Raw genomic sequence first — 24054 nt, 5'->3', positions numbered from 1 at the left:
AAGGGGGAAGAGTGTGTGCTTGGAGCCACTCTTGAGGTTGACCAGTCTGGTCCATTTGTAAATGGTAAAGTGAATGATGTAGAAATCACTTTTCTTGTGGACAATGGTGCTACCCGTTCTACTGTAAGATCAGTGGAAATAGAAAACCTGCCTCTCTCTGGGGAATCAATCCAAGTAGTTGGTGTAGCTAGTCAAAAAATTAAAACAGATTTGACAGAGCCTGTTAAGGTCGAGATTGGCAAATTTAAAGACAAGCACAGATTTATAGTTTGTAACAGCAGTCCTGTAAACTTGTTAGGAAGGGACATTTTGTGTAAGATGAACTGCAAAATATACTGCTCACCGGAGGGTATTGAGCTTCAAACACTAGAAGAAGATGGGCTGTACAAATTGACAATGTTAATGGTTGAAGCAGAGGAAAGTAAATTATTTCCTGCGTTTGATAAAGATAATCTACCTGAAGAACTGAAAAAGACAGTCAAAACTGAAATTTGGGATTTGACAGGAAGTGAGATGGGTTCGATGAAAAATGTAGACCCAGTTAAAATTAGAGTAAAAGAAGGAATAGATTTTCCAAACATTCCTCAGTACAAAATGAAAGCAGAAACAATTGAAGGTGTCATTCCTGTAATTGACAAATTCATAAAACAAGGTGTTCTAAAAGAAATTGAAAGCAGTCCTTGTAATTCACCGGTTATGGAGATCCAAAAAGCCAAACGGAACGTACAGGATAGTTCAGGACCTGGGAAAGGTTAATCAAATAGTTGTTCCATGTTGCCCAGTTGTTCCAAACCCAGCAGTGATTCTTTACCAGATTCCGCATGATGCAGAATGGTATACAGTCATTGACCTTTGCAATGCGTTCTTTACTATTCCATTGCATCCAGACAGCCAGCAAATGTTTGCGTTACGGTTCCAAGATTGCATATTAGCATGGTGTTGTATCCCTCAAGGGTATACAGAGAGTCCATCCATCTTTAATCAGTTGCTAAAGAAATCTTTGGAGAATCTAGAGTTACCTGGAAAATCGACATTGGTTCAATACATAGATGACCTCCTTGTAGCAGCAAAAACACGAGATTACTGTAACACAGATACCATTACTCTTTTGAATCATCTGGCAGATGAGGGACATAAAGTATCACCTGCAAAATTACAGTTTTGCAAACAAGAAGTAAAATACCTTGGTCATAGAGTTGCAAAAGGAATCAGACAGGTGACAATTGAAAGAATAAAAATGATTCAGGGGATGCAACCTCCAAAAATACAGAGACAGGTCAGACTATTACTAGGGATGGTTGGCTATTGTCGCCAATGGATTAGTGGATTTTCAGTAATTGCAAAACCACTGCAGAGATTAACAAAAGCAGACATAAAAGACCCAATTGTTCTCACAGAAATTGAGATGGAAGCTTTCGAAAAGCTAAAAAGAAGCTTGTGTGAAGCTCCAGCTCTAGGCATGCCAGATTATGAAAAGGATTTTGAGCTGTACTGCAGTGAGAGGGAAGGATGTGCATTGTCAGTTCTAATTCAGAGACATGGGAAACTGAGAAAGCCAATAGCATATTACTCAGCGGTACTTGATCCTGTTGCAAAAGCATTACCAGGCTGTTTAAAAGCAGTAGCTGCAATTAGTGTGAGCCTTGAGCAAAGTGAGGGAATTATAATGGGATTTCCTGTAAAAGTCTACGTACCCCATTCTGTTGAAATTCTCCTTACCAGAAGCAAAACACCGCATTTGACAAGTAACAGGCTTACCAAATACGAGAAGGTTATTCTGGGATCAGATAATGTCTCGATAGCAAGGTGTGTGAATTTAAATCCTTCCACATTGTTGCCTGATGGTACTGTAACAAAAAACAGAAATGAGAAAGACATTGACCATGAGTGCTTGGATGTTTTGGAATATTGCACCAAGCCTAGGCAGGACATTAAAGATGTTCCTTTGCCTGAGTCAGATTTTGTTTATTTTGTTGATGGCTCGTGCTTGAGAACGGAAGAGGGTTTTCTGAGAGCAGCATATTCAGTATGCACAGTTGCAAGTGTGGTTGAAGCATCATGTCTCGAAGGAATTCGTTCAGCTCAAGAAGCAGAATTGATTGCTTTGATTCGTGCTTGTGAAAGAGCAAAAGAGTTAAAAATCACCATAGTGACTGACAGCCAATACGGATACGGAGTTGTTCATGATTATGGTCAGCTCTGGTCTCAAAGAGGTTATTTAACCTCTGCAGGAAGACCCATTAGAAATGCAAATTTGATTAAGAGATTGATTGATAGCATTCAGTTACCAGAAAAAATTGCTGTCGTGAAATGTGCAGCACATAAAAAGGGTGAGGATTATATCACAAAAGGAAATGCCTATGCAGATCAAATCGCAAAGTATTGCGCGAAAAACAATTGTTCAATTAATCGGGAAAAGGATGATGAACATGTTTTGAGTTCACTCATGCTAACATCTGTAGTTGAAACATGGCAGGGAGTAAAAGATTTACAAGATGAGGCAAGTGATGAGGAAAAAAACACATGGTTAAAAGCAGGTTGCAGACAGCAAGAAGAAGATGAGATTCGGGTTTATAAGGACGACAGACCAGTTTTACCAAATAGCATGATTGCTGACATGGCTAGGATGTATCATGGTCCAGGACATATTGAAAGAGATTCCATGATTAGGCTATTCAGACAGGCTTGGTTTAACCCAAAGTTCAGAATAATTGCAGAATCTTTTTGCCAAAGGTGCTTAGTTTGCCAATAAATGAACCCTAACAGAAAAACAGTTGTGAGGATGGGAACCATAGGACGGGAGGGTGGTCCTTTCACAAGGTTACAAATGGATTTCATTGACATGCCACCCCACAACAAACTACGTTATGTCCTTGTGATAATCTGTTTGTTTTCAAGGTGGGTTGAAGCGTTCCCAACACGTCACAATGATTCAGTTACAGTTGCAAAATTACTTTTAAGAGAGATCATACCAAGGTACGGTTTTCCGGTGACTGTGGAAACAGATCGTGGAACACATTTTGAAAACAGACTATTGCAAATGATTTGTGAAGCATTAAACATAAAACAGAAAGTACATTGTGCATACAGACCAGAAGCATCAGGTGTTGTTGAGCAAGTGAATGGAACGATTAAGAATAGAATTGGCAAAATGTGTCTAGCTACAGGAATGAAGTGGACAGATGCACTTCCACTTGTCTTGATGTCTTTGAGAAGTACCCCTGATAAAAAGACAGGTCTAAGCCACATGATATTGTTATGGGCAGAGTCATCAGACAAGCATTTATACCAGTAGGGAAGTTGATGAGTATAAATGATAGCGTCATTTTGGAATACTGCAGGAACCTTTCTGACGTCGTGACTTCTGTGTTCCATCAGGTGGGAACCGAAGTGCTAACAAGAGAAAAAGAGCAAGCACATGATCTGTTACAAGTCATTAGTAGTAGGGCAAAGAGAGTTGTGAAACCTAACCAGAAGTACAAGTCCCATGAATGGACTTACATCATCATCCCACCTGTGGTGAAGGTGAACAGCAGTAGTCAGGAAGAGATAGATGACAATAGTGACAACGATTGAAGTGTCTTCTGTTAAAATTTGAGGTTTTTGTTTTTGGCATAAGGCTGAATACCTAACTCTAGATGTTCCATTTTAAGGAGATGCTGTAAAATGTATTTGATTTGTGTGATTCTAATAATCTTGCTTTGGTTAGTTTTAGCTGTCATTTTCCCTTTTGGAATTGACAAGGAAATGTACAAGGCTAATATGTCGAGTAAAGCTTCAGTTAGACAAGATAAACATGGTGCAACAGGCAAAACTAACAGAGTTATTGATCACAAACCAGAGATCCACCAAGACCGATCTGTTGGTGATTTTTCTAGCAATACTTTTTCAAGGCTTCTGGCTGAGTATGTAAAAGTCATGGAGGTTAAAGACTGTTATATATGTGTGAAATTGCCTGCTTCTGTTTCGGAGGGAGTAACATATAACATGCTTCCTCTCACTTATGGCATAACCTGCAGTGTGATAGCTAGCTTATTTTATCAGACTGGTCGTTTAGAATATTACTATTCGAATCATGACGAGATCTTTGCAAACCTGAAAATTGACAAAAGCTTAAATAAGCACAAACAAGCTAAACAGATGAGGGAATTTTTCACTGTAACAAATGAACTCACCTATGAGTATGCTTTTAAAAACAATTTGACTTGTAAATTAAGAAATGAGGAAAGATCTTTCCTGAATTTAGTTGAGGAGAGAAGAGCAATTTATAAAAGAAATGAGATGCTCAAACAGACCAAATCAAAATTCTGGCAGTTAGAGGATGAAAAGCTTAATGGTACATCTTTTGAAAATGTTGCTATTCACATAGACAAACCAGTTAGTGGAAAATGTTGTATTAGGAGAGATAATACATTGTTTGACAATTACTTTGTGGGTGCAAGTCATTGTGAAGACACTTATCAAATCATGGGGGGTTGGGGATTCAAAGGTGGCAAGGATCCAATTTTTCCTGGAATTTATTTTGTATGTGGAGACAAAGCTTACTACAACCTCCCAGATCACTGGTATGGGATGTGTTTTGTTGGATTAGTTTTTCCAAAAATATTCCATGTTGACAGAAATGCAGAAGGTTCATTTGAGATCAGCAATCATCTGAATAGATTTAAAAGAGAGAGTTTCTCAGAAATTTTGGGAGACATTTTTGAAGCAGTAATACCTTTAGTGGGTATAACCCTGAATGCAGGAAAAATCTGAAAATTATCCACAATTGTTGACAGGTTGTCAACTAATACAGCTAGTGGCTTTCAATTAGTGGATACTGAGCTCATTGCAATTAGGTCTATGGTAATGCAGAACCGACTTGCTCTAGACATTCTGCTGGCAAAAGAGGGAGGAGTTTGTGGTATTTTACATGTCCAACATTGCTGCACCTATATCCCTGATAAGAGCCAGAATATCGAGATGTACATTAAAAACATCACTGAGTTGCAATCTGAAATTGTACCTTTAGAAGAGGAAGATTTCTCAGAACGTTTGAGCAAAAAATTAGCAGCAATCAAAACTTGGTTTCAAGAGATTGGTGGTTCAATTCTTGGCAAAATACTGACACCTTTATTAGTTATAGTCTTTGTGATACTGTTGTTGAAGATCAGTTGTATGCTACACAAGAGAAAGAAATACGTGAGGGAAAAGAAGAGAATCTATAAGCTCAGAAAGGAGCAGGAGAGAGAAATAGAACTAGAAGAGTTTCGTAGAACTCAATATGAGAGTTGCAGACAAACAGCTGAGACAAGACTTTAGAGATACTAACACAGTGAAAATCAAAACATGTTCTTCTGAAGGTTAAAATGTTGCTAAATTTTTGGGTGTAGTTTGGTGATTTTGAAATCACCAGATGAGGGAGTTGATGGAGCGAGTTTCAGAAAATATATTTATTTTGATTTGCAAAGTTAAACTTCCATAATAAAAGTAATTGTATTAATAGGCATGGAGTGAATATTACTAATCAACCTAGATTAAATTGCAAAACATGACATAAGGGACTAATACATGTGCTCATATATGTGCTCTATGTTGCAAATGCATGTACGTGAAAAATAATAAACTAATTCTGTCTATTGTCTTTGTCATTATTAAATGCGGCTGTTTTTATTAATGGCATGTGCTTATTTGTGTGTGCTTATGTTTTGTCTTTTCGTCTTTGTGTGGCACAATCCTGTTTGTTGCTAAAATGTTTGGCTAGGTAACATTTATTAATGGGTTAATAATTAGTAAAGGTGGGTGGGTAACAGAACGAATTCTAATTCTTTCATTAATTATTCTTTTGTGTTTGTTTGAATAATAGTCACCAAGAAAGAGGCTTGAGGCCTAGCGTTTCTAAAGATGGTGTTGTCGAGTCCTGTCCAGAAAGAGCAAGAGCCCTACATGGAAAGTTTATCACGTTTAAAAAATGCAAGTTCTATTGAAAATAGTTTTATATGTGCTCTTGGAAGGACTAAACCAAGGACAGAAACCGGCAGAGATTGCCAAGCTAAGGAAGTCACAGACTGTCATTTACAAATGTTTCATTTTGGAGGAAGCTGCGTGACTTGTGAATAAGAGACAATAGACTCTAAGAGAAAGTCTGAACCAGGCTTAGAAAAGTTGATGACACCATGTGGGTTGACATCTGTCAACCAATGAGAACTTTGGATGGCAGGAAAGAAAGAATACATTTTAGTGAGATTAGTTAGGGAAAAAGGTATAAAAACTGTCCCCCTTGGAGGGAGGGCGCTTCTCGCTTTCCGAATCCTGTTAGGCGTGACGTGCTGACGGACTCTTTGGAGCACGTAAGGATAATAGGGTTAAATGACTTTTCCTTTATTTCATTAGGTGAAGTGAGTTTTAGACAGGGAAAATAGGGCTTAAGTGATGGAAACTGTTTATTCTTCTATAATCATGCTAATTGATTTTGCTTGAAACTGACAGTCTAATTTGCTTATCCTCAAATAAAGCTGCACAATTTTATGCAAATAAAGAGAATTTAATAAAATGCGCTTTCTTCGAATAAATAGTTAATAAATAAGATTTTTGAAAAGACAAGCTGGTCTTGTTTATTCATGGTCTTGTTACCATTAGCAGATCCATTTGCTTAAGTGACTTAATTAAATGATGAGTTTTACAAAATCCATGGTGAAATCATTTTACTGCAGTTGTATATAAATGTGTATATATATTTTGTGAATAGGTTTATTAATTAGGTCACATGATTCAGTTGCCCAAAATATGTCCCGTTAGTTTATGGGCCTTGTGAGTATTTTATGATTAATGGTGAGTATTGTGGAGTTGCGTAGCGTTGCTATGACAGATTTTCTATAGGGGCGCTGGATCACCTCAAATCGACAGATCTCGGTAATGGCTTTCTCTCATTCATTGTCTGCCTTAAGAAACATACTTTTCTAGGAAGGAAATTATAAGTCATTGTCACCAGAGGTGTATGCATGCCAAATGAGAATCCAAGTACACGTAAGGAACATTTGTCAACATTTCCAATGCAGGTGAACTCTTTTAAGGTATTTTCTGTCCCTCCATAGCAAGTACAGTTGGAGTTTTAAATGTTTCAACGCAGCACACATTATTCTTACTCAAAATAACCTAATACCACAAAAAACAAGAAGGCAATTACTAACCAATCCCAGTGCAGCTATGTTGAAGGTCAATCAATGACAGCACGACTGACATCACCTGACCAATGACAGGGCAACTCTTTAGTAATGTCTAACCAATCCCTTTGCGACTCCTCGACCAATTGCAGAGACGATTTCTCTGTGAATTGGAAAACAATTGGGCAACCTCTTCTCAATGAACACACACAAATAAACAAAAACAGATCTTGTCTGCTCAGCCTATACAGGGGAAAATCAGTAAGCTAGAATTAAATAAATCTTGCAAACAATAGAAAAGAGACTCGTACTTCTGCAGCACTTGTCAAACTCAATTCACATTTAAGCAGACTCCCTTCCAGGGCAATCTATTTCTGCTTAATGTACTTACTCCTGTGCACTAAAGAGCAAATAATTCCAACCTTTTTAGACATACACACCCTACAAAGGAAACTCATTAGTTCAGGAAAAGTCTTATTTCTGTGAATGTGGCACCTCACAAAGCACGCTACCTTTTCTGAAGAAAGTTCAACAATAATATCTCAAGATCTTGAATTTTAATGAATACATTTACCAAATCAACCAATAATTAGATAAAAAGTTCTTTGACGCAAAATCACAAATATGTCAAATACATTCAAATGAGTGGTCAGACCACTGACTTAACCAAGAATCAACATCACTTAACCTAAAATCTCACTTGCAGCTTAATAATCCATTACACAACACAAATCACAATACTTTATTAACATACCAAATCATTCTCCGTCCCAACCATTATTCTGTCATATTTATACTTACAATCCCCTTTGCTCAGCAGTGCTGATCAGGAACTTCTCAAGTAAATCCACTTCAGTAACAGTAAGGACAGACCTAAAAGACAATTTCTAATGTAGAAACGGTGGTGCTGCTATCTCGTAACCATCCTCTGCTACCTAAGTTCTTGCCCTAAATTTGTATACTCCAAAATATTACCTCAATACTCGCCCATGGGTTGATAAATCGAAGACGGTGTTAAACTCAACTTAATTTGTTCAAGAGAAAAAGCACCCAACAACATACTGAAATAAAGTCAATTAAATAAGGGCCAGCTCAATAATTGAGATCTAGAGCTTGAATAAATATTTTAAGGATTTGTTACAAAAGGTCAAACGGTTCTAGTACAAAAATCCTAAATGCAGATCATGAAGTCATTGCAATGAAGGCTTTTAGTAAATAGCACAATGCAGATTGATATACAGTCAGGAAAAATCTGGAAAAATTCTAATCCCAAGTGAGTAGCAAATTCAATAAGAACTTAGGCAATATCCCTAGTAGGATCAGAAAGACTTCAGGAAAGCTCTTACTCACCACCAAAATCAAGGGTTTATATGCAGTTTTCTTGCATATGACATCACATTTTGCAAAATCATCATGTTGTGAGCTAAAGCGTGACATTTTCAGCAAATCAGAGCACAATAGTTTTAAACTTCATATTGCCTTAGCATCTAGGCACTATCCCACTACATGAATATTGATTCTGTCCACTCTATACTAATGTCATCTGGAGACGACAAGACATATAGGTTACATGAACAACAGCAAAACTATTGTGAATGAATGAGGTACAGTGAGATAGTGGAAGGGCCTTGAGAAATGTAAAATTACTGTGTCCATGTTGGAAAGTTTTCTTTGAGAACAGGAAATAAACAAACGTGACTGCTTGACTGTGTGCTGCAGAAATAATGAACAGAGTCTATGCAGGAGAAGACAACCATTTTGAACAAGATTTAATCAAGGCCTAAATTGAGGCCTTGTTTACATAAGCCATAATAACATTAGGTGGCAGAACTCCACGGAGTTACATAAAAACTCTGTGAGATTCCACAGAGTTCAGTCAGTGGGTGGAAACAAGGCGTGTCACTCTTCTCATGGTGGGATTTAGGGGATGTAGCAAGCTGCAAGAGCATGCAGACACTAAAATTGATTTTGCTGCCGCTTGAGTTTAAAATCCATTCGAGAAGCAGCCCTCTAACCTGATCGGTCATGTTAGTAAATCACGCTGGAAGGCTCCTCACGACTGGATATCACGCTACAGGACCACAAATCTCTCCCACATTTGCCTGTTTGCTTGCTGGACCCTTCCATTGTTCCCGTTGTTATTGTGTTGCTCGAACGGAAAATAAAATCCACCATGCAGTGATTGGCGGAATTTCGACGGAACTCTACATTGAAACAGTAACGCAGAGGCGCCAAATTCCTCCAATTCTGCAAGCGGAATTAAAAATTCTGCCTGGAGCTAAAAAACACACTTTCGCAAGACATATCAAACTCATTTCAAACGTAATAGCACCATATCAGTATCCCCATTTAATTTTGAAAAATAAATCTGCGTTGTGCACGCTGTTACAAAAGCATACAATGCACACACACACTTTAGCGTGTTTCATCTTGTTGACAGGTAATTTATCTCTCTGTTCAATTGTTTGCCCTTTCATAATGTATTGATCGCAGGGCACCCAGTGTCCAACAATGGTATTACTCAACTTGTTTTTAGTTTACTTTCACTCTGTTATTGTTGCGAAAGTGCGCAGCACTTAATGCAAGAGTGCCTCTGGGGACAGCAGATTGGTTTGAGCATCATTTCTCACCAGTGCACGTAAAAATGTCTCGCAAGGCAATTCATTTATGTTAATGAAGTTATGACGTAATGAAGCCAGCTGCACATATGGTCGCTCCTATTCCCCGCACACAATCTAATCTAAGCCTGAGGGCTTTATAAAGGCGGCCAGTGCCAGCACCCTGATAGCACAGGGCACGCGGCCAGGGCAAGATTACCTCGACTCGTGTGTATGCGGTGTGAACGTGTTAGCCAGGACTAGAGCAGGTCATGTGTCCACGCTGCCCACTGATGAACGAGCCTTCCTGACTTCACCAATTGCAGGACAATGTGTAAATTGTGTTGTCGTTCTCTGCCTTGGTGACCTTAGACATGTGTTAACCAGTAAGATTAGGGCTTAGACTGATCTCATTAGTTGAGGTATGAAACCAGCAGAACTTCTAACACCCATAATTCTCCAACAGAATCTCAAGTATAGCTTAAGTAAACCAGTCACCGCACCCCTATGGATGCTCTGTGTGTTCTTGGCCAACTCACTGCCAGGGCCATTGTAGTGATATCTGAAGCTTTATGTGAAATTGCATTTCCTGGCTCCTACTGGCTCGTGTGCCATATTTGATGCTTTCAGGGGCTCTTTGGCACCCACCTCTGTTTGTGGCTTTCTTGTTACTCAGTGACACTGAAGGTGTCGACAGTGAGTATGTGAGGTAGGCTCCCTATTCATCAGACGTGTATATTTGTATGAAATTCAATTGGACGTTTTGTGCAGGTTTAGGGGAAGAGGCGTCTCTAGACCCCACCAGTCATTTCTAATACCATGGAGTAGGACAATCTTTGCCCTCCACCCAAGGACACACATCCACCCCTTCAGGGAGGAGGCATCCAGCCTCAGACCATGGAGAGTTGGCTGCTAAGAAGACACACAAACCACTTCTTGAGTCAGAAGGTGCTGCTGTATCTGCTGACCCACTGCCTGGTCCCAGCCTCATCGGACCCGGGTGTGGACCCCAGGTGCCGGCTGCCCACCCCGGGGGTGAGCGGGCTCTCCAGAGATGGGGACATCATCCTGGGCGGAATCTTTGTGGTGCACGATGACATAGAGTTGCAGGAGACCACCTTCACGTCAACGCCTGCGCCCATCACCTGTCAAAGGTAAGATGAGAAATGATCACGGCAATAATAATAGCTACATGTGTATGAAGAGCTATCTGCGGCTTCTGGGTGCTTAAAAAATGAAATCAGAATGACCCCCTCTTAAAGACATGGATCTTTTTGTAATTACTTCTGCAGGATGTAAAGTTCCCGTTGCTTACTGTCAAACCAAAATATAATAAAAGTCAGGGGGGCAATTTTACAAGCCCCTTGCGCCTCTTTTACCCCGCCGTTGCTTCACTTTTGTGACGCAGTGGCAGCGCAAAGCCAGCGCCTTGCTGCCGGGTATTTACAACGTGACACATCTGGGAGATGCGTCACGTTGTAAAGCCCTGCGCCACATGTAGGTGTTCCGGCGCAGGGGGGGGCGTTCCGCCGCATGAACGCCTCCTAAAAGTGACTGAGTGAAATCTACAAGATTTCACTCAGTCACTTTTGGGCCCATGCTGCGTCAAAACCCTGCGCCTGCTTGAAGCAGACGTAAGGATTGATGCAGCATGTTAAAGATAGGGCACCCCCGAGCCAGCAATGCACCGCCTTTACGGCAGCAGATGCGTCATGCATCTGTCCATTCTTGCCCCATGGTGCGTCACATTGTAAATGTGGCGCATCCATGGTGGCGCAGCCGTGATGCCCAATAACTGGCGCATCCCTGCTGATATGCAGGGATGCGCCAGTTATTGTAAATCTGCCACCCTGAGACCATGAACTGGGAGTTCCCACACAGATTGAACGAAACTTGTATTTATATCTGAGTTTAATTGTATATCCTGGTGCATGCTTTTATAGCTCCTCGTCAGGTTTCACACTTGCTAGAGACTCACCGAGGGAGTTCTACAAAGCCGAAGGGGCAGCAGGGAGCTGAACAGACACAGTTTCAGGGTCTTTGCTGAATCTGTTCAATGGGTTCGCATCAGGAACTCGCAGTGAGCAGCAGGTCACAACTGAGGTGCATTGGTGGGATAACTAATGGGGTTCAAAGAACCCAATGATAGCTGAGTGCTGAAGGTCACACCGAGCGCTATAGCTTGAAAGGTCGAAGTGGCGTGAGGCAATCACAGAGTGCAGCTGGCCAGGATGAAAGTGCATTGCTGGCTCCGTGAATGAGGCACATGTAATTGAACAGAGAATGAATGAGGTGCGCTGGTAGAGCTATCAATGCATGTATATCAGTTAATAACAGAGGAGCAGGGCATGATGGAGGTGCCCCGATGGAGCGCTGTGATGGGCCTATCAGTTCCTAGCAGAGCACGTCAATCAGAGAACCGCTCATGTGGTTCATGTATATTAACAACAGGGCATGGATTCGGTCAATCAATAACAGTGCAATGGTTTGGGTCAATTAATACCAGTGCAATGAATTAGGTGAATTAGGGCATTGACTGATCAACTGATGTATATGTCTCTAGATGTTTTTCTCTTTTAAATACCATCTCATTGTAGATGCTTTTTTAGATGCTTTTTTTAACTGACCTACTGTTTTAACTATGATAGTAACATGCATTACGTTTGTACATGATTTTAGGTAATCATACAATAAAGTATATGTATTGTGATTGTATATTGTGATATATTGTATATTGTGAGGTGAATTAATAACGTGCGTTGGTTTGGGTCAATTAATACCAATGCAATGCATTAGGACAAATAATAGTGCAATGGTTTGGGTCTATTAATACCAGGGCAATGATTTAGGTCAATTAATAACGTGCAACAGGTCAGTTTTCAGTTGTATTGGTGAAACTTTAATGTGGTTTGTATCAGTTCGTGTCAGTCAGCAGAAATACGCTCAATGATGAAGTCAGAAGTGCCTGTTATCGGTTTCTTAAAAGAATTGTAACCGTTTTAAGCGACAAGCTTTTCGTTCGAAACACTTTTTAGGCTCTCTTTTAGGACCACAACCCAAGACCTTGCATTAAGCCGCCCTGTTCTTTAAATTCATACCAGCTCAATAAGACTGTCTCCGAGCCTCGACTCCAAACCTGTCAACACTTGGCCTACTTTGAGACACTTCTATGCGCTATGAAACATCATCAGCTCGCTCCTTTAAATGACAGGTTTCTTCAGGCAAACAAGCAAGTCTGCGATGGAGATCCTGCACATATAGTGAGATGTGTGTGGAGGGTGGGGGGAGGGAGGGGTGGAAGGATGTGTATCTCAATCGCGTGAAGCTGGAAGATTTTTTCAAACTTATTCCAAACTAAAACGCTTTTGCTCTGGTACCAGTGCGATTGCATCCTGGCAGGTAACCTGGCATGCTCACCATCACCGACGCAGGATACTGTTCAGCATCTCCGTTTTCTTTCAGACTTAATTTGAATTTGATGCTTCTATCATGAACTGTTATTATGTTTCATGTATGTATGTGTCCGTATTGAGTGATGTATTTCGTCGCTTGGAAGAACATATTTGGCCCTGCCATTTGCTGCACTTCATCAGCAAAATAAAAAATGTGTTCCCGTGAAACTCATCGATCACTTCTCGGAGCTGCATTAACCCTTTCATGGCGCAGGTGGTAATGCACCTGCCAGCAAGAGCTGTGTTCCAAAAGGCGGTGCTCGGTGGTTTAAACATATTGTACCTCTTCAGTCTCTTTCTGCACCCAAGCACACTATATGTTGTGTTTTTGGGAAAATTCTAGACAAGCGGTGCAAACCCCATATCAGCTTAATGATCAATAATGTTTGTTTAAAGCCCCCAGAATTTGCCTGGCCTTACAGGCAATCCAGAAAATTAATTTGATTTTAAAATCAATGTATAGCGCGTGTCTAGCTTACATGAAACTTTGCTTCCTTGTTTTACTAGCTGAGCATGCTAAAATACAAGTAAAGTGCATTTGTAATAAAACTGAGAATTTCCGGTGTCAGTCTGATTATTTACTTTCTGCCCAGCTGTGAGTTACGGTCTGTAGGTCTCTGAATCCCTTTACTAACACAATTGTCCTGGCAATACTGCTAAAGGGAGCCTAATGTGTTAATTCAGGCAATCAGTGATAACCAACTGTGTAGTCTCCTTCTTGCAGTAGCGATTTTGCACAAGGGGATGGGAATGGCATTTCTACCCCTTTGAGGTAGCCTCATTGAGGTGCTTCTGCTTTCATAGCTTGATCGTGAGCGCGTAGAAACTTTATCATTTTGCAGTCCGTTTGGGAGTCGGATGGATCCAATCCTCTAATGAAGGCAGATCTACAGGAATTTATTCCTCTGTCCAAGAAAGCTCTCCTTAAGAAAGTGACTTGTGCTGGTTGTAATTTCTTACAGTGACAAATAATCTGAATGAGGTCTTTTATTTGACTGCCTCACAAACGCACTCCTTTGAATCAATGTGCTTCGAGTATGCTGCATCAGTGTAGGGAATTTCTCAAACCGCAGTGCCTTTAATTGTCTTTTTATGTGCTTAGAAAATGTAGAATCTAGGTAGGCTGCCGGTTTGAGGACTTTATAGTTGTTAATAACAGCCCATGAGTGAGATCTTTGGGAGAAAATGCTTTTATCCCGTATCAAGATGGTGACTGTAAAAATTCAGGGCAAAGGATCCATATTCTGGACAAAAATTCAGGACAGAAGGTAAAAATTCAAATGTTTGGGACAAAAGGTAAGTTTTACAGACACATTAGTGTAGTTCACGCAATAGTATATAAGTAAGTAAATAGACAACTGACATAAGTACAAGTCAGAATACGTTCATATCAGGTGGACAAAATCATGCACTTCCCGTTTTTTGGTATGCGCGCATCTTTGAGCAACTGTGCAGGTCTTTTTGTGGTATTTCATATAATCACAATCTTTATATATAGTTACTGCACTGGGTTGTCCGGTTTGATATTTTGTTTACAGTTTGTGGTCCTGAGCAAGCATGTTTGGTGAGAGAAGTGGTTGGGAAGATCTGCTCGGATAGACTTTGTTACTAACATCTCATATCTCAGTGCCATTGTGACATGTAAAGCGGCACACATAGGATGTAGCTAATTGGGACCTGCAGTGCTGGAATAGAGTGCCGTTTTCGGATTGGCCAGCTTTATGTGTCAGATCTCTTCAGGTATTCCATGTCTGTTCAGCTGGTGATGAGGTACAGTACTGAGTGATGGAAAAGACCCATAGCAAACAGGTCTTGAGTGAGGGTAAGAGCATTAAGCAAAAACAGGGAGTTATTAATCAGCCTGCATGAGCTATAATTGGCACTGATGAGTGATATGGGCCAGAATAGTTATATAGGAGTTGAGATTACTATATATTACCCTGGCTCGCCATAGACCAGCCCTCCATATTTTAGCTGTATATGGAGAATAGTATACTGATTGAGCTGTTTCATTTATGTGAGCTGGAAACTTCAGATTCTCAATGTTGCAAGAAGTGTACTACAGCCTAGAAACTGTATACGTTGTTGAGGCATTATTGTGGGTCAGAAGGAGGCATTGTCTTTAACATACATAGCATGTTCCATTGAATGGAAGCAAAATGCCAACATGCAGTTTTACTGATAAAACGATGTAGCCAACAAACAATAATGGGTGGAAATGTGGTCTCAGCAAACATGTATCATTTGAACATCACCAAGTAAATTGTCTTGATGGTTTTGATCCTTTTAAAACTCTGTTTCCAGCACATTTCTGAATTACAAACAAGTACTCCATTTGTGGGTTCCTAACAGTTCATTTATAGGTACTTAAAAGTTGTTGTGTGCTACAAAAAAACTGACAGTTTACAGCCATTGGTTTCACATGCTCTTTTCCTCCACATCAAGACTGTAAACTCGTCCACTTTACTATTCAGTCTTTGACTGCAAAGTTAGAGAATTTTGTAAACACCAATCCACATGTTAAAGGAAGTAGCAGACATTTGTCAGGCAATGTAGCCTGGCATTTGGCCTCTATTCTCGAAGGCATAGCACTTGTGACAAGCTGGAACCACAATTTAAAGACATGTTCCTTGCCCATTCATTTTCTCAATTCAAATTCATGATAAGTCTGGGATGTTTTTGTGATAGTTTGCTAGGCTTTGTCCACTTGGTCCTAGGCTGGTTGTGCAAGGGTCAGTAATGGCTGCTCTTATTTTGAGGAGGTGGTGGGGTACGGGATGAGGGGAAGATATATATATTCTTTAAACTTGCCTGCTCCTGTGGGCACTGCCTCTGTGCTTCTCTTCCAACACTGGTCCTGCTGCACAGGCTCCCAGGGGTCGATCATGGGACTCCTCTCATGCTGGTAACACCGGCATGAGAGCAGCGCTGAGATTGGCCTGAGCGGGCTGAGTTGATGGTCATGCAGGCCCAGGGAGCCTGGGGCTTTTCTCCAACCCAGATGTACAACACAGCTTGGTTGAAAACTTGTCTGTTTGGCCAGCCTGAGACAGCCGTCAAAACTGACCTGTGCACTTACAAGTGTCCAAACACTCCTCCCTGACCATGACTCTCAGCAGGATGGCCATGCTCTAACACTGGCTGAGAGTAATGAAAAAATAAATGATGCTAACGTGGTTTTATCATCATTTTATTTTTCAGCTGGTTGATGCTCCTCCGCCACAACAGAGAAGGATGCAAGGTTGTGAAGTTGGTATATTTAGGATGTTCTTGTGGCTATTGCTGTAGAGGAGATCCGTGGTGTTCCGTTGCACATCCTCTCATTAATTCTGTTAATTATGTTTTGCCATTATCAGTACCCAATTGTTTGATGTAGAAAGATTGAAGGCGAAAGGCAGCATTACTGGGTTTGATTCACCTGTCCTGCATTGGGACTCAGTGAAGTGAGTACATGGTGGCAGAGGGGTAGGGGAACTTACAGGATGAAAGCATATGCCTCTGTAAATAAATTAAATTTTGTCTTGGCTTGTCTCAAGTGGGTCTACAGGCAATTCAGAACTTTGGCATCCTCTGTTAAGGACATTACCCACCTCCGGCTAGAAAGTGTGGGGTGAATTTCTAGCCCACACTTCTGTTGTGCCTCATATCTCCAATTTAGACATTCAGACACTATATTTCCACTTGTATGGAGTTCCTACTACTATACAATCATGTTTGAATGGGAAGGTTCAGTGGGTTACACCCTCGGAGATTAGCACAGACACCGCAAGTTATTTTGATGTGAAAGATGGTTGACACATCTCTGTTGTAGGCTGTGTCTTCACATCGCAATGAGGTTAAGAGGACTTTCATCAATGAGGCTTGATGCATATTCATACACCATTGAAAATTGGATGTCCTCAGATGGGGAGACAGTTAACTCCTTACACAACAGTAACTATTTGAAAAGTAATGACAAATAACGAGTATTCTCCCATTCTATTATGTTACACCTCAAGCAATCCACTATGTGTTGCAGTACCCAGTCGTATTTTATTCTTGTTACGCCTGCCAGAGTCTACATATCCTATAAACTGGTAATTTACATGCTCCTTCATGAGGCTCGCCCAAACATGTGCTTAAAGATCTCCATTCAATATCAATGTTGTGTATTACCCCATTATTGCACTCCAAGATAACCAGAGGATGTCCTAATACAATTCATCGTAGCCTCAACTACACATTACTAAGCCAATTTAAATACTGTTTCTGCAAGGGCAGTCCATATTAATCCAAATATGCACCAAGCAGCCTCCTAAATAGCCCCCCATGCACTCTACAAGGTATACTAATGTACAGTTTAAAAGATATTAAGTGGTGGGCTAGCTCAAACCCTATTGTAGCATAACTCGACAAAGACTTGGCACATATGAAACATCAAGCATCAGACTACCCATAAAAGTAGTCTGAGTGATAGCACTGTTGACATGTGATAGCAGCCACATCACACTGTCAACCATCATACAGTAGCCTGGTCACATTTCACCATCAGACAACTCACTGAGACTAAGTAAGCCTTCGGACAGACAGAGAATCATCATGTACCAACCTGATCAAACCATGAATATTCATTCAGCAGCTTGAATACACAGTGTACAATTTCACACCAGCCTGCACACATAGAGATTTATAAGACACAATGCTAGACACAGTGAACCTCTGGACATCACCCTGGTCCCACAACCAGCCATATGAGAGTAGACTGGCAATGCTATGGACCAAATGATCTAAGGAATGACAAAGTATAATATAGTTAGTGGCATGGGAAGCCATTGAAAAGCATCATTTCGCATAGTGGAGATAATGAGGGAGAGCTCATTATCATGAAGTTCAGGATGGGTAGATTCATAGCATGCTTCATATTTAACCTTGTAAAAAAATATCACTCTTGCATCCATTGTGGAATACAGCAACATTGCCTACATTCTACTATACATAAACTGTTGAGTCAGTGGTGGGGCATTTCTTGGTAAAATGGTTTGCAGAGCTTTCTGCAGCCTCACAAACAGAAGTACTCCAGTCTCTGGTTCTTCACCAATCTAGCAGTCATATTTAAAAAAAACTGAGACTGGAACATCAAAATAAAGATCAAGTCACACATCTTTTAAAGCTGACAGTGCTAACTTAACTCACCCATAGCACTGGACTTCAGTGTATTATTCTCAGCCTTTGTTTGTTTGTTTGGGGACATGTACATACTATTGCAGCACATGTGAACATTGAACAAAATTGCAAGTAGATCGTGGCAAAGTTTGAGGTGAAGGAGGGCCCTGGGAGTGGGAGCTAGGAGAGAAAGAGAGAGGTTTTGTTCCAAGTTGCATGGATAGGCTGCACATAAAACGAGGGTAAAAGGTGCCAAGGAGGAGGCACACAGAAAATGGAGGAAAAGCTAGGAGGTAGCAGTGAAAAAGAGAGAACAGAAAGGAGGAGGCAAACAAAAAACAGGGGAACCAGAAAGAGAAAGCAGTGAAAAGGAGAGTAAAGCACTTTGCTTCAACTCCTCTTTGAAAAGTTGATAGCAGGGGGTGCATCTCAATGATCTAAAGTAACCCAAGATTGGGTAGCCTAAAGCTTTTCTCATTGTCCCAGAAGCAGTCATGCAGTAGAGAAGCAATCACTAGGATTGGCTGAAGGCTTTCAGGCCAATCCTTGCTAGCTTTTTAGGCTCTCTATTCAAGATCCTGGGAGACATTTGGAGGATGAAACATGCCACTTCTTTGTCTGTCAGCCAAAACCATTAAAATTGCAGATCAATGGTGTAGGAAAGTTCCCCTTTTTTCATGGTTGCCCCCCCCCACATTTTGCCTAATGTTGATGTACTTTGACTGAGTGTGCCCCAGGTTCCTGCCTACCAGATACCCAGAGCATATGTTCATTCCCTAAACTGTACTGATGCAACACCCAACTGGCAACTCTCTGGCTACATGTAAGCCCCTTGTAAAGTGCACCATAGGTAATAAGGGCACTGTGACCAGAAAAGGCCCCTAAGGGCTGAAGCACTTATTGTTCCACCCTTTGAGGCCCTGTACCTTTAAGCCCACCCACTGCCGGTGCAGGCTGCATGTTTTGGTGCAGAACAAAGTGAAAAGTCGATATGGCACACATCCCTGTGTGCCATGACTACAATCCACTGCCCTGGCATAGGTCAGCCACCCCTCTAGCTGGGTGCACTATAACAGCAGTGAAGGTACAGGGGCATGAGCCATGTACCCCTACAGTGTCTAAGCCAATTCTTCGACATTGCAAGTCCACTAATGCCATTAAGAGTATATGGTGCTGGGAGTTTGTCATTATGAACTCCACAGCACCATAATGGCTTTACGGAAAACTGAGAAGTTCGGTATCAAACATTCGTATTCGTATATCTGGCTAATTAACTGGACCCCTCCTGAGGCGATAAGCCGGGAGGTAGACTGTTACTGAATTTTGTCTGTTAACTTGCTGAATGCGAGCGTATGTTAACTGCATTTTAAACGGCGATTTTTTAAAACTTATTTTCATTTACTGCACCTACCTAGAATTCTGCCCTCACTTTACCTTTTCCCTGCACATCGACGGTAACTGCCGATTTTCGGGGCTAAGTACCGAGTTCAAGGGAACATACTCCCAAACGGCAGACATCTTAGGTGGGAGGCGTGAGCTTCGTCAGCGCTCTAGCCATCCCTACATAAGGAAACGGTAATCCTCCGCGATAGCGGACGCGATTTGTGGACGCGCCTTCTTCAGCGCCGGAGTCACGCCAGAGTCAGCCCGTCTGTGCCCGTCCGCGCCTCGGACGAGCCCGACGGCCATGGCTCTGAATCTCTTGCATCCCAGATACTTATCACAGGTACCAACTAGTAAAGTAATAAACACACCCTATACAACTCCCTGCCTCGTAAAATATAGTCCCGAGCAATTAATGGCTCTGAGACCCCTTATACAACCGCCCTGCTGTCTTTTTGAGTTAGCCAGGGAGAATAATGTTTGTCACAACTGTACTCTTGCTATAAACTCTGCTGGAACCAAAAATATGGAGGATAGAATCCATAAGAAATATCCTAATCCTGATTCTGGATCATTTACATTTCTTAGTCTGAATTGCCGTTCCCTACCAAAACACAAGACTGAGATATTTAACCTATTACTAGATGAAGCTCCTGACGCCTTGTTCGTAACTGAAACCTGGCTTCAGGAAAGTTCCGGACCTGATGTTGTCATGGCTCTTCCGGATTCATATGCGATTACACGACTTGACCGAATAAATAAGTTGGGTGGTGGCATAGCCATCATTTTAAAAAAAATCTACAACTGTGATTTCCAAAAACTCCCATGCGCCGGGTGCGAAGGTGCCATTTTAAAAATCATTCTTGCCCCTAATTTCACCTTTTCAGGAGCACTTATCTATCGACCGCCAGGTGCGGCATCAAACTGGCTGACCAATATGTCAGAACTGATTGGCCCCCTAGTAATGAAGGCTGCTAATTTCACAATTATCGGTGATTTGAATCTACATCTGGACAAAGATCACTGTATAAATGCCACCGAATTGATTGCTGATCTTGCATCTCTTAACCTAACCTTGAAAAATTCTGGTCCCACGCACATCGCCGGTCATCTATTGGATCCAATTTTCTCCAATATTACTAATTTTGACACTTCCCCCGCCTTACCCATTCCTTGGTCAGACCACTTTCCCATTAAATTCTCATTTCGAGTACAACTGTTAAATAAGGACATATCACCAGTTCCAACCCATGCTGTTAGGAAATGGAAAAGATTAGATATTAATATTCTGAATACTTTTTTAGAAGACACTACACCTTGCACTAAATCAAGAGTGAAAAGTCTTTCGACATCCGTCCAAACACTGCTCATGACAGCCATTGACTTATGTCTGCCCAAAACTAAGCTAAAAGGTCAAAATCAGCGCCCCCCTGCCCCATGGTTCAATGAATCTTTAAAGCAAGGAAAAACAAAATGTACAAATGTTGAATGTCGATGGAGGAAGACTTACTCCCTGGAAACTAAGAAGGAATATAAAATAAAACTAACACACTATCAAATGATGTGTAGCAAAGCTAAAGCAGATTTTGTATGCACCAAAATTACACAAGCCTTAAAATCAATCTAAAACACTTTTTAAAATAGTGAAAGAGCTGGCTGGCTCAAATACTTCACAAACCCCACCTGACCTCAATAAAACACAATGTGACCAACTAGCTACCTTCTTTGTAAACAAAGTGGATAAAATATATCAGAGCATCGAACAAGCACAGAATGAACAAAAACAAAGCTAATATGGATGTTCATAATTCTTCCCTTGACAGACCGAGCGATCTTACTGATATACTAGGCCCTAGTGTCTGTGACATTCATACCGCTTCACTAGAAAATTGGCCCTTGCTCAATATTGATACTGTTAATGACCTAATTAACACGATCAAATCAGGATCACCAAGAGACCCGTTACCATGCCCTATCCTAAAACTACTTAGTAGGAAAGCTATGTCTATTATCACCGACCTCTTAAATACATCCCTGCAGGAAGAACATGTGCCGGATGAATGGAAACATGCAATGATCCATCCACTGTTAAAAAAAGCTGATGCTGATCCAAACCTGCCTTCTAGCTTCCGGCCAATTTCTCTCCTCCCCATTTTTGCTAAGATTCTGGAAAAACACGTCCACCGATCACTCACGGATTTTATAACCACGCACGACCTGTTGCCCTCCCATCAGTCAGGTTTTCGTGCAGGTTTCTCTACTGAGACTACCTTGTTGGGTGTGACAGAGAGTATCCGAGCCTTGATAGATAGAGGAGAAACGGTGGCACTTGTGCTTCTTGACCTTAGTGCCGCATTTGATACGGTGTCACATGCGGTACTAATGCAGACACTCTATTCGATAGGCATTCGTGGCGCTGCCTTAAATTGGATCAAATCATTGCTAGAGAATAGAACGTTCCAAGTCTTCTCTCAATCTGCCTGTTCGGATACCCTGACCTTCAAACACGGAGTACCACAGGGCTCGATTTTAAGTCCGCTACTTTTTAATTTGTAAACGGAGGGAGCACACTCCTGACCTCTCAGCCGGGCCATGTCTCGGGTCTAGAGATTACCAAACTTTCTAGAGCTGATTTGCACCAACTAAGGTGATACACTTTGAACTCTCCGGTTTCCTGTGCTACTCACACTACGTATTCCAGAATGCTGAGGGGCGAACCGGTGGAGAGTCCAGCAGTGTCGCGCCCATCTTTGCTTTTTACTTAAGGGCTTTTGCGAGCCTCCAAAGCCGACGGGCTTTTTGGGAAACGCACCTGCGTGCCGAGCAGGCAACAAAGCCCTTGATGGATCTACGGCGGCTTTCTTCACCACCCCTGAACTTTATCTCTACTGATGAGGGATATAAATCCCGAAACCCGGGCCATGTCTCGGGTCTAGAGATTACCAAACTTTCTAGAGCTGATTTGCACCAACTAAGGTGATACACTTTGAACTCTCCGGTTTCCTGTGCTACTCGCACTACGTATTCCAGAATGCTGAGGGGCGATCTGGTGGAGAGGCCAGCAGTGTCGCGCCCATTTTTGCTTTTTACTTTTTAATTTGTACATGAGTCCGCTCGCAAAAGTAGTAGAAGAGACTGGATTGCTGATGTTCTCCTATGCTGACGACTCTCAGCTTCTTTTCTCTCTTTCCTCCACGGAAAGCGTTAATCCCTCCACCTTAAATCTAGGATTGGGAAAGATTGCAGGGTGGATGCAAGAAAACTTCCTCAAATTAAACGGTGATAAAACCGAGTTAATTGTCCTTGGAAAAAACAAAGAACTTTGGGGGCCCCAACATTGGCCATTAGAAATGGGTACTCCCCCGATTCCAACTAAACAGGCTCGTAATCTAGGTTTCATTGTGGATGACTCGTTGAATATGCATCAGCAAGCTGTGAAAACATCGGCTACTTGCTTCGTAGTTCTGAAATGGCTAAAAAAATATGCTGGATGCTACCTGAACACACCAAAAAAACGGTCATCAATGCCTTAATAACATCCAGGCTTGATTACGGCAATGTGCTATATTTGGGGGCAAAAAAGGCAACGATCCGCAGACTGCAAACAGTGCAGAACGCAGCGGCGAGATTGTTAGGGAAAATTCCCATCTTCTCATCCACCTCCAAATTCATCCGAGAGCTGCATTGGCTGAGAATAGAGAACCGGATCAAATTCAAATCCCTATGCTTCATGCACAAGATCTCTACCAAAAAAGCCCCCAAGTATTTACAAAATCTAGTCCGCCCTTACCACCCTTCTCGGACTCTAAGATCTACAACAGCCAACAATTTTGTTATCCCTAAAATAAAACTATCACGCATGGGTGGCAAATCCTTTGCTTTCCTTGGACCCTCACTGTGGAATACTATGCCACATGCTCTGCGCTCTGAGGTGAGCTATATGAAATTCAGGAAAGCCTTAAAAACTTGGCTATTCAACATCTAGGTTGGTTGTCCTGTCATTTACTACTGAATCATAGCGCCGGGAAACCCTTTGTTGGGTAGCTGTTGCGCTATATAAGCTAAATAAATGAATAAACATCTCAGCACATTAAACCCACACTGATGCCAGTGTGGGACTAATGAAAAATGCACTCAGAGGGCATCTTAGAGATGCCCCCTGAAAATGACCTAACACTAGTGTCCAGACTGAGTGGCTGCTCACCAGGTGCCATCACCAGACATGTTTCTGGACCCCTGGGTTGAGAGCCTGCTGATCTTGGGGGTCTGAAACAATGCACATCCTGGGACAAGGTGCCAAGCCTCCTCCCCAGAAAGGGCAGAGGTTCAGGAAAGGGA

General features: G+C 41.6%; 1 protein-coding gene across 1 annotated transcript in view; it reads left to right on the top strand.

Moving 5' to 3' along the window:
* Nucleotides 1-10636: 10636 nt before the first annotated feature.
* Nucleotides 10637-24054, top strand: part of LOC144797937 (extracellular calcium-sensing receptor-like) — a 154511-nt gene continuing 141093 nt past the window's right edge. The window contains exon 1 of the mRNA XM_078668740.1: nucleotides 10637-10893. Within this exon, the coding sequence (XP_078524866.1) occupies nucleotides 10637-10893 (257 nt within the window). The remainder of the gene's footprint in view (nucleotides 10894-24054) is intronic.

The sequence above is a fragment of the Lissotriton helveticus genome, chromosome 12 (genome assembly GCF_964261635.1).
Source record: "Lissotriton helveticus chromosome 12, aLisHel1.1, whole genome shotgun sequence".
Lineage (NCBI taxonomy): Eukaryota > Metazoa > Chordata > Amphibia > Caudata > Salamandridae > Lissotriton > Lissotriton helveticus.
This window is presented reverse-complemented; position numbering and strand designations above follow the sequence as displayed.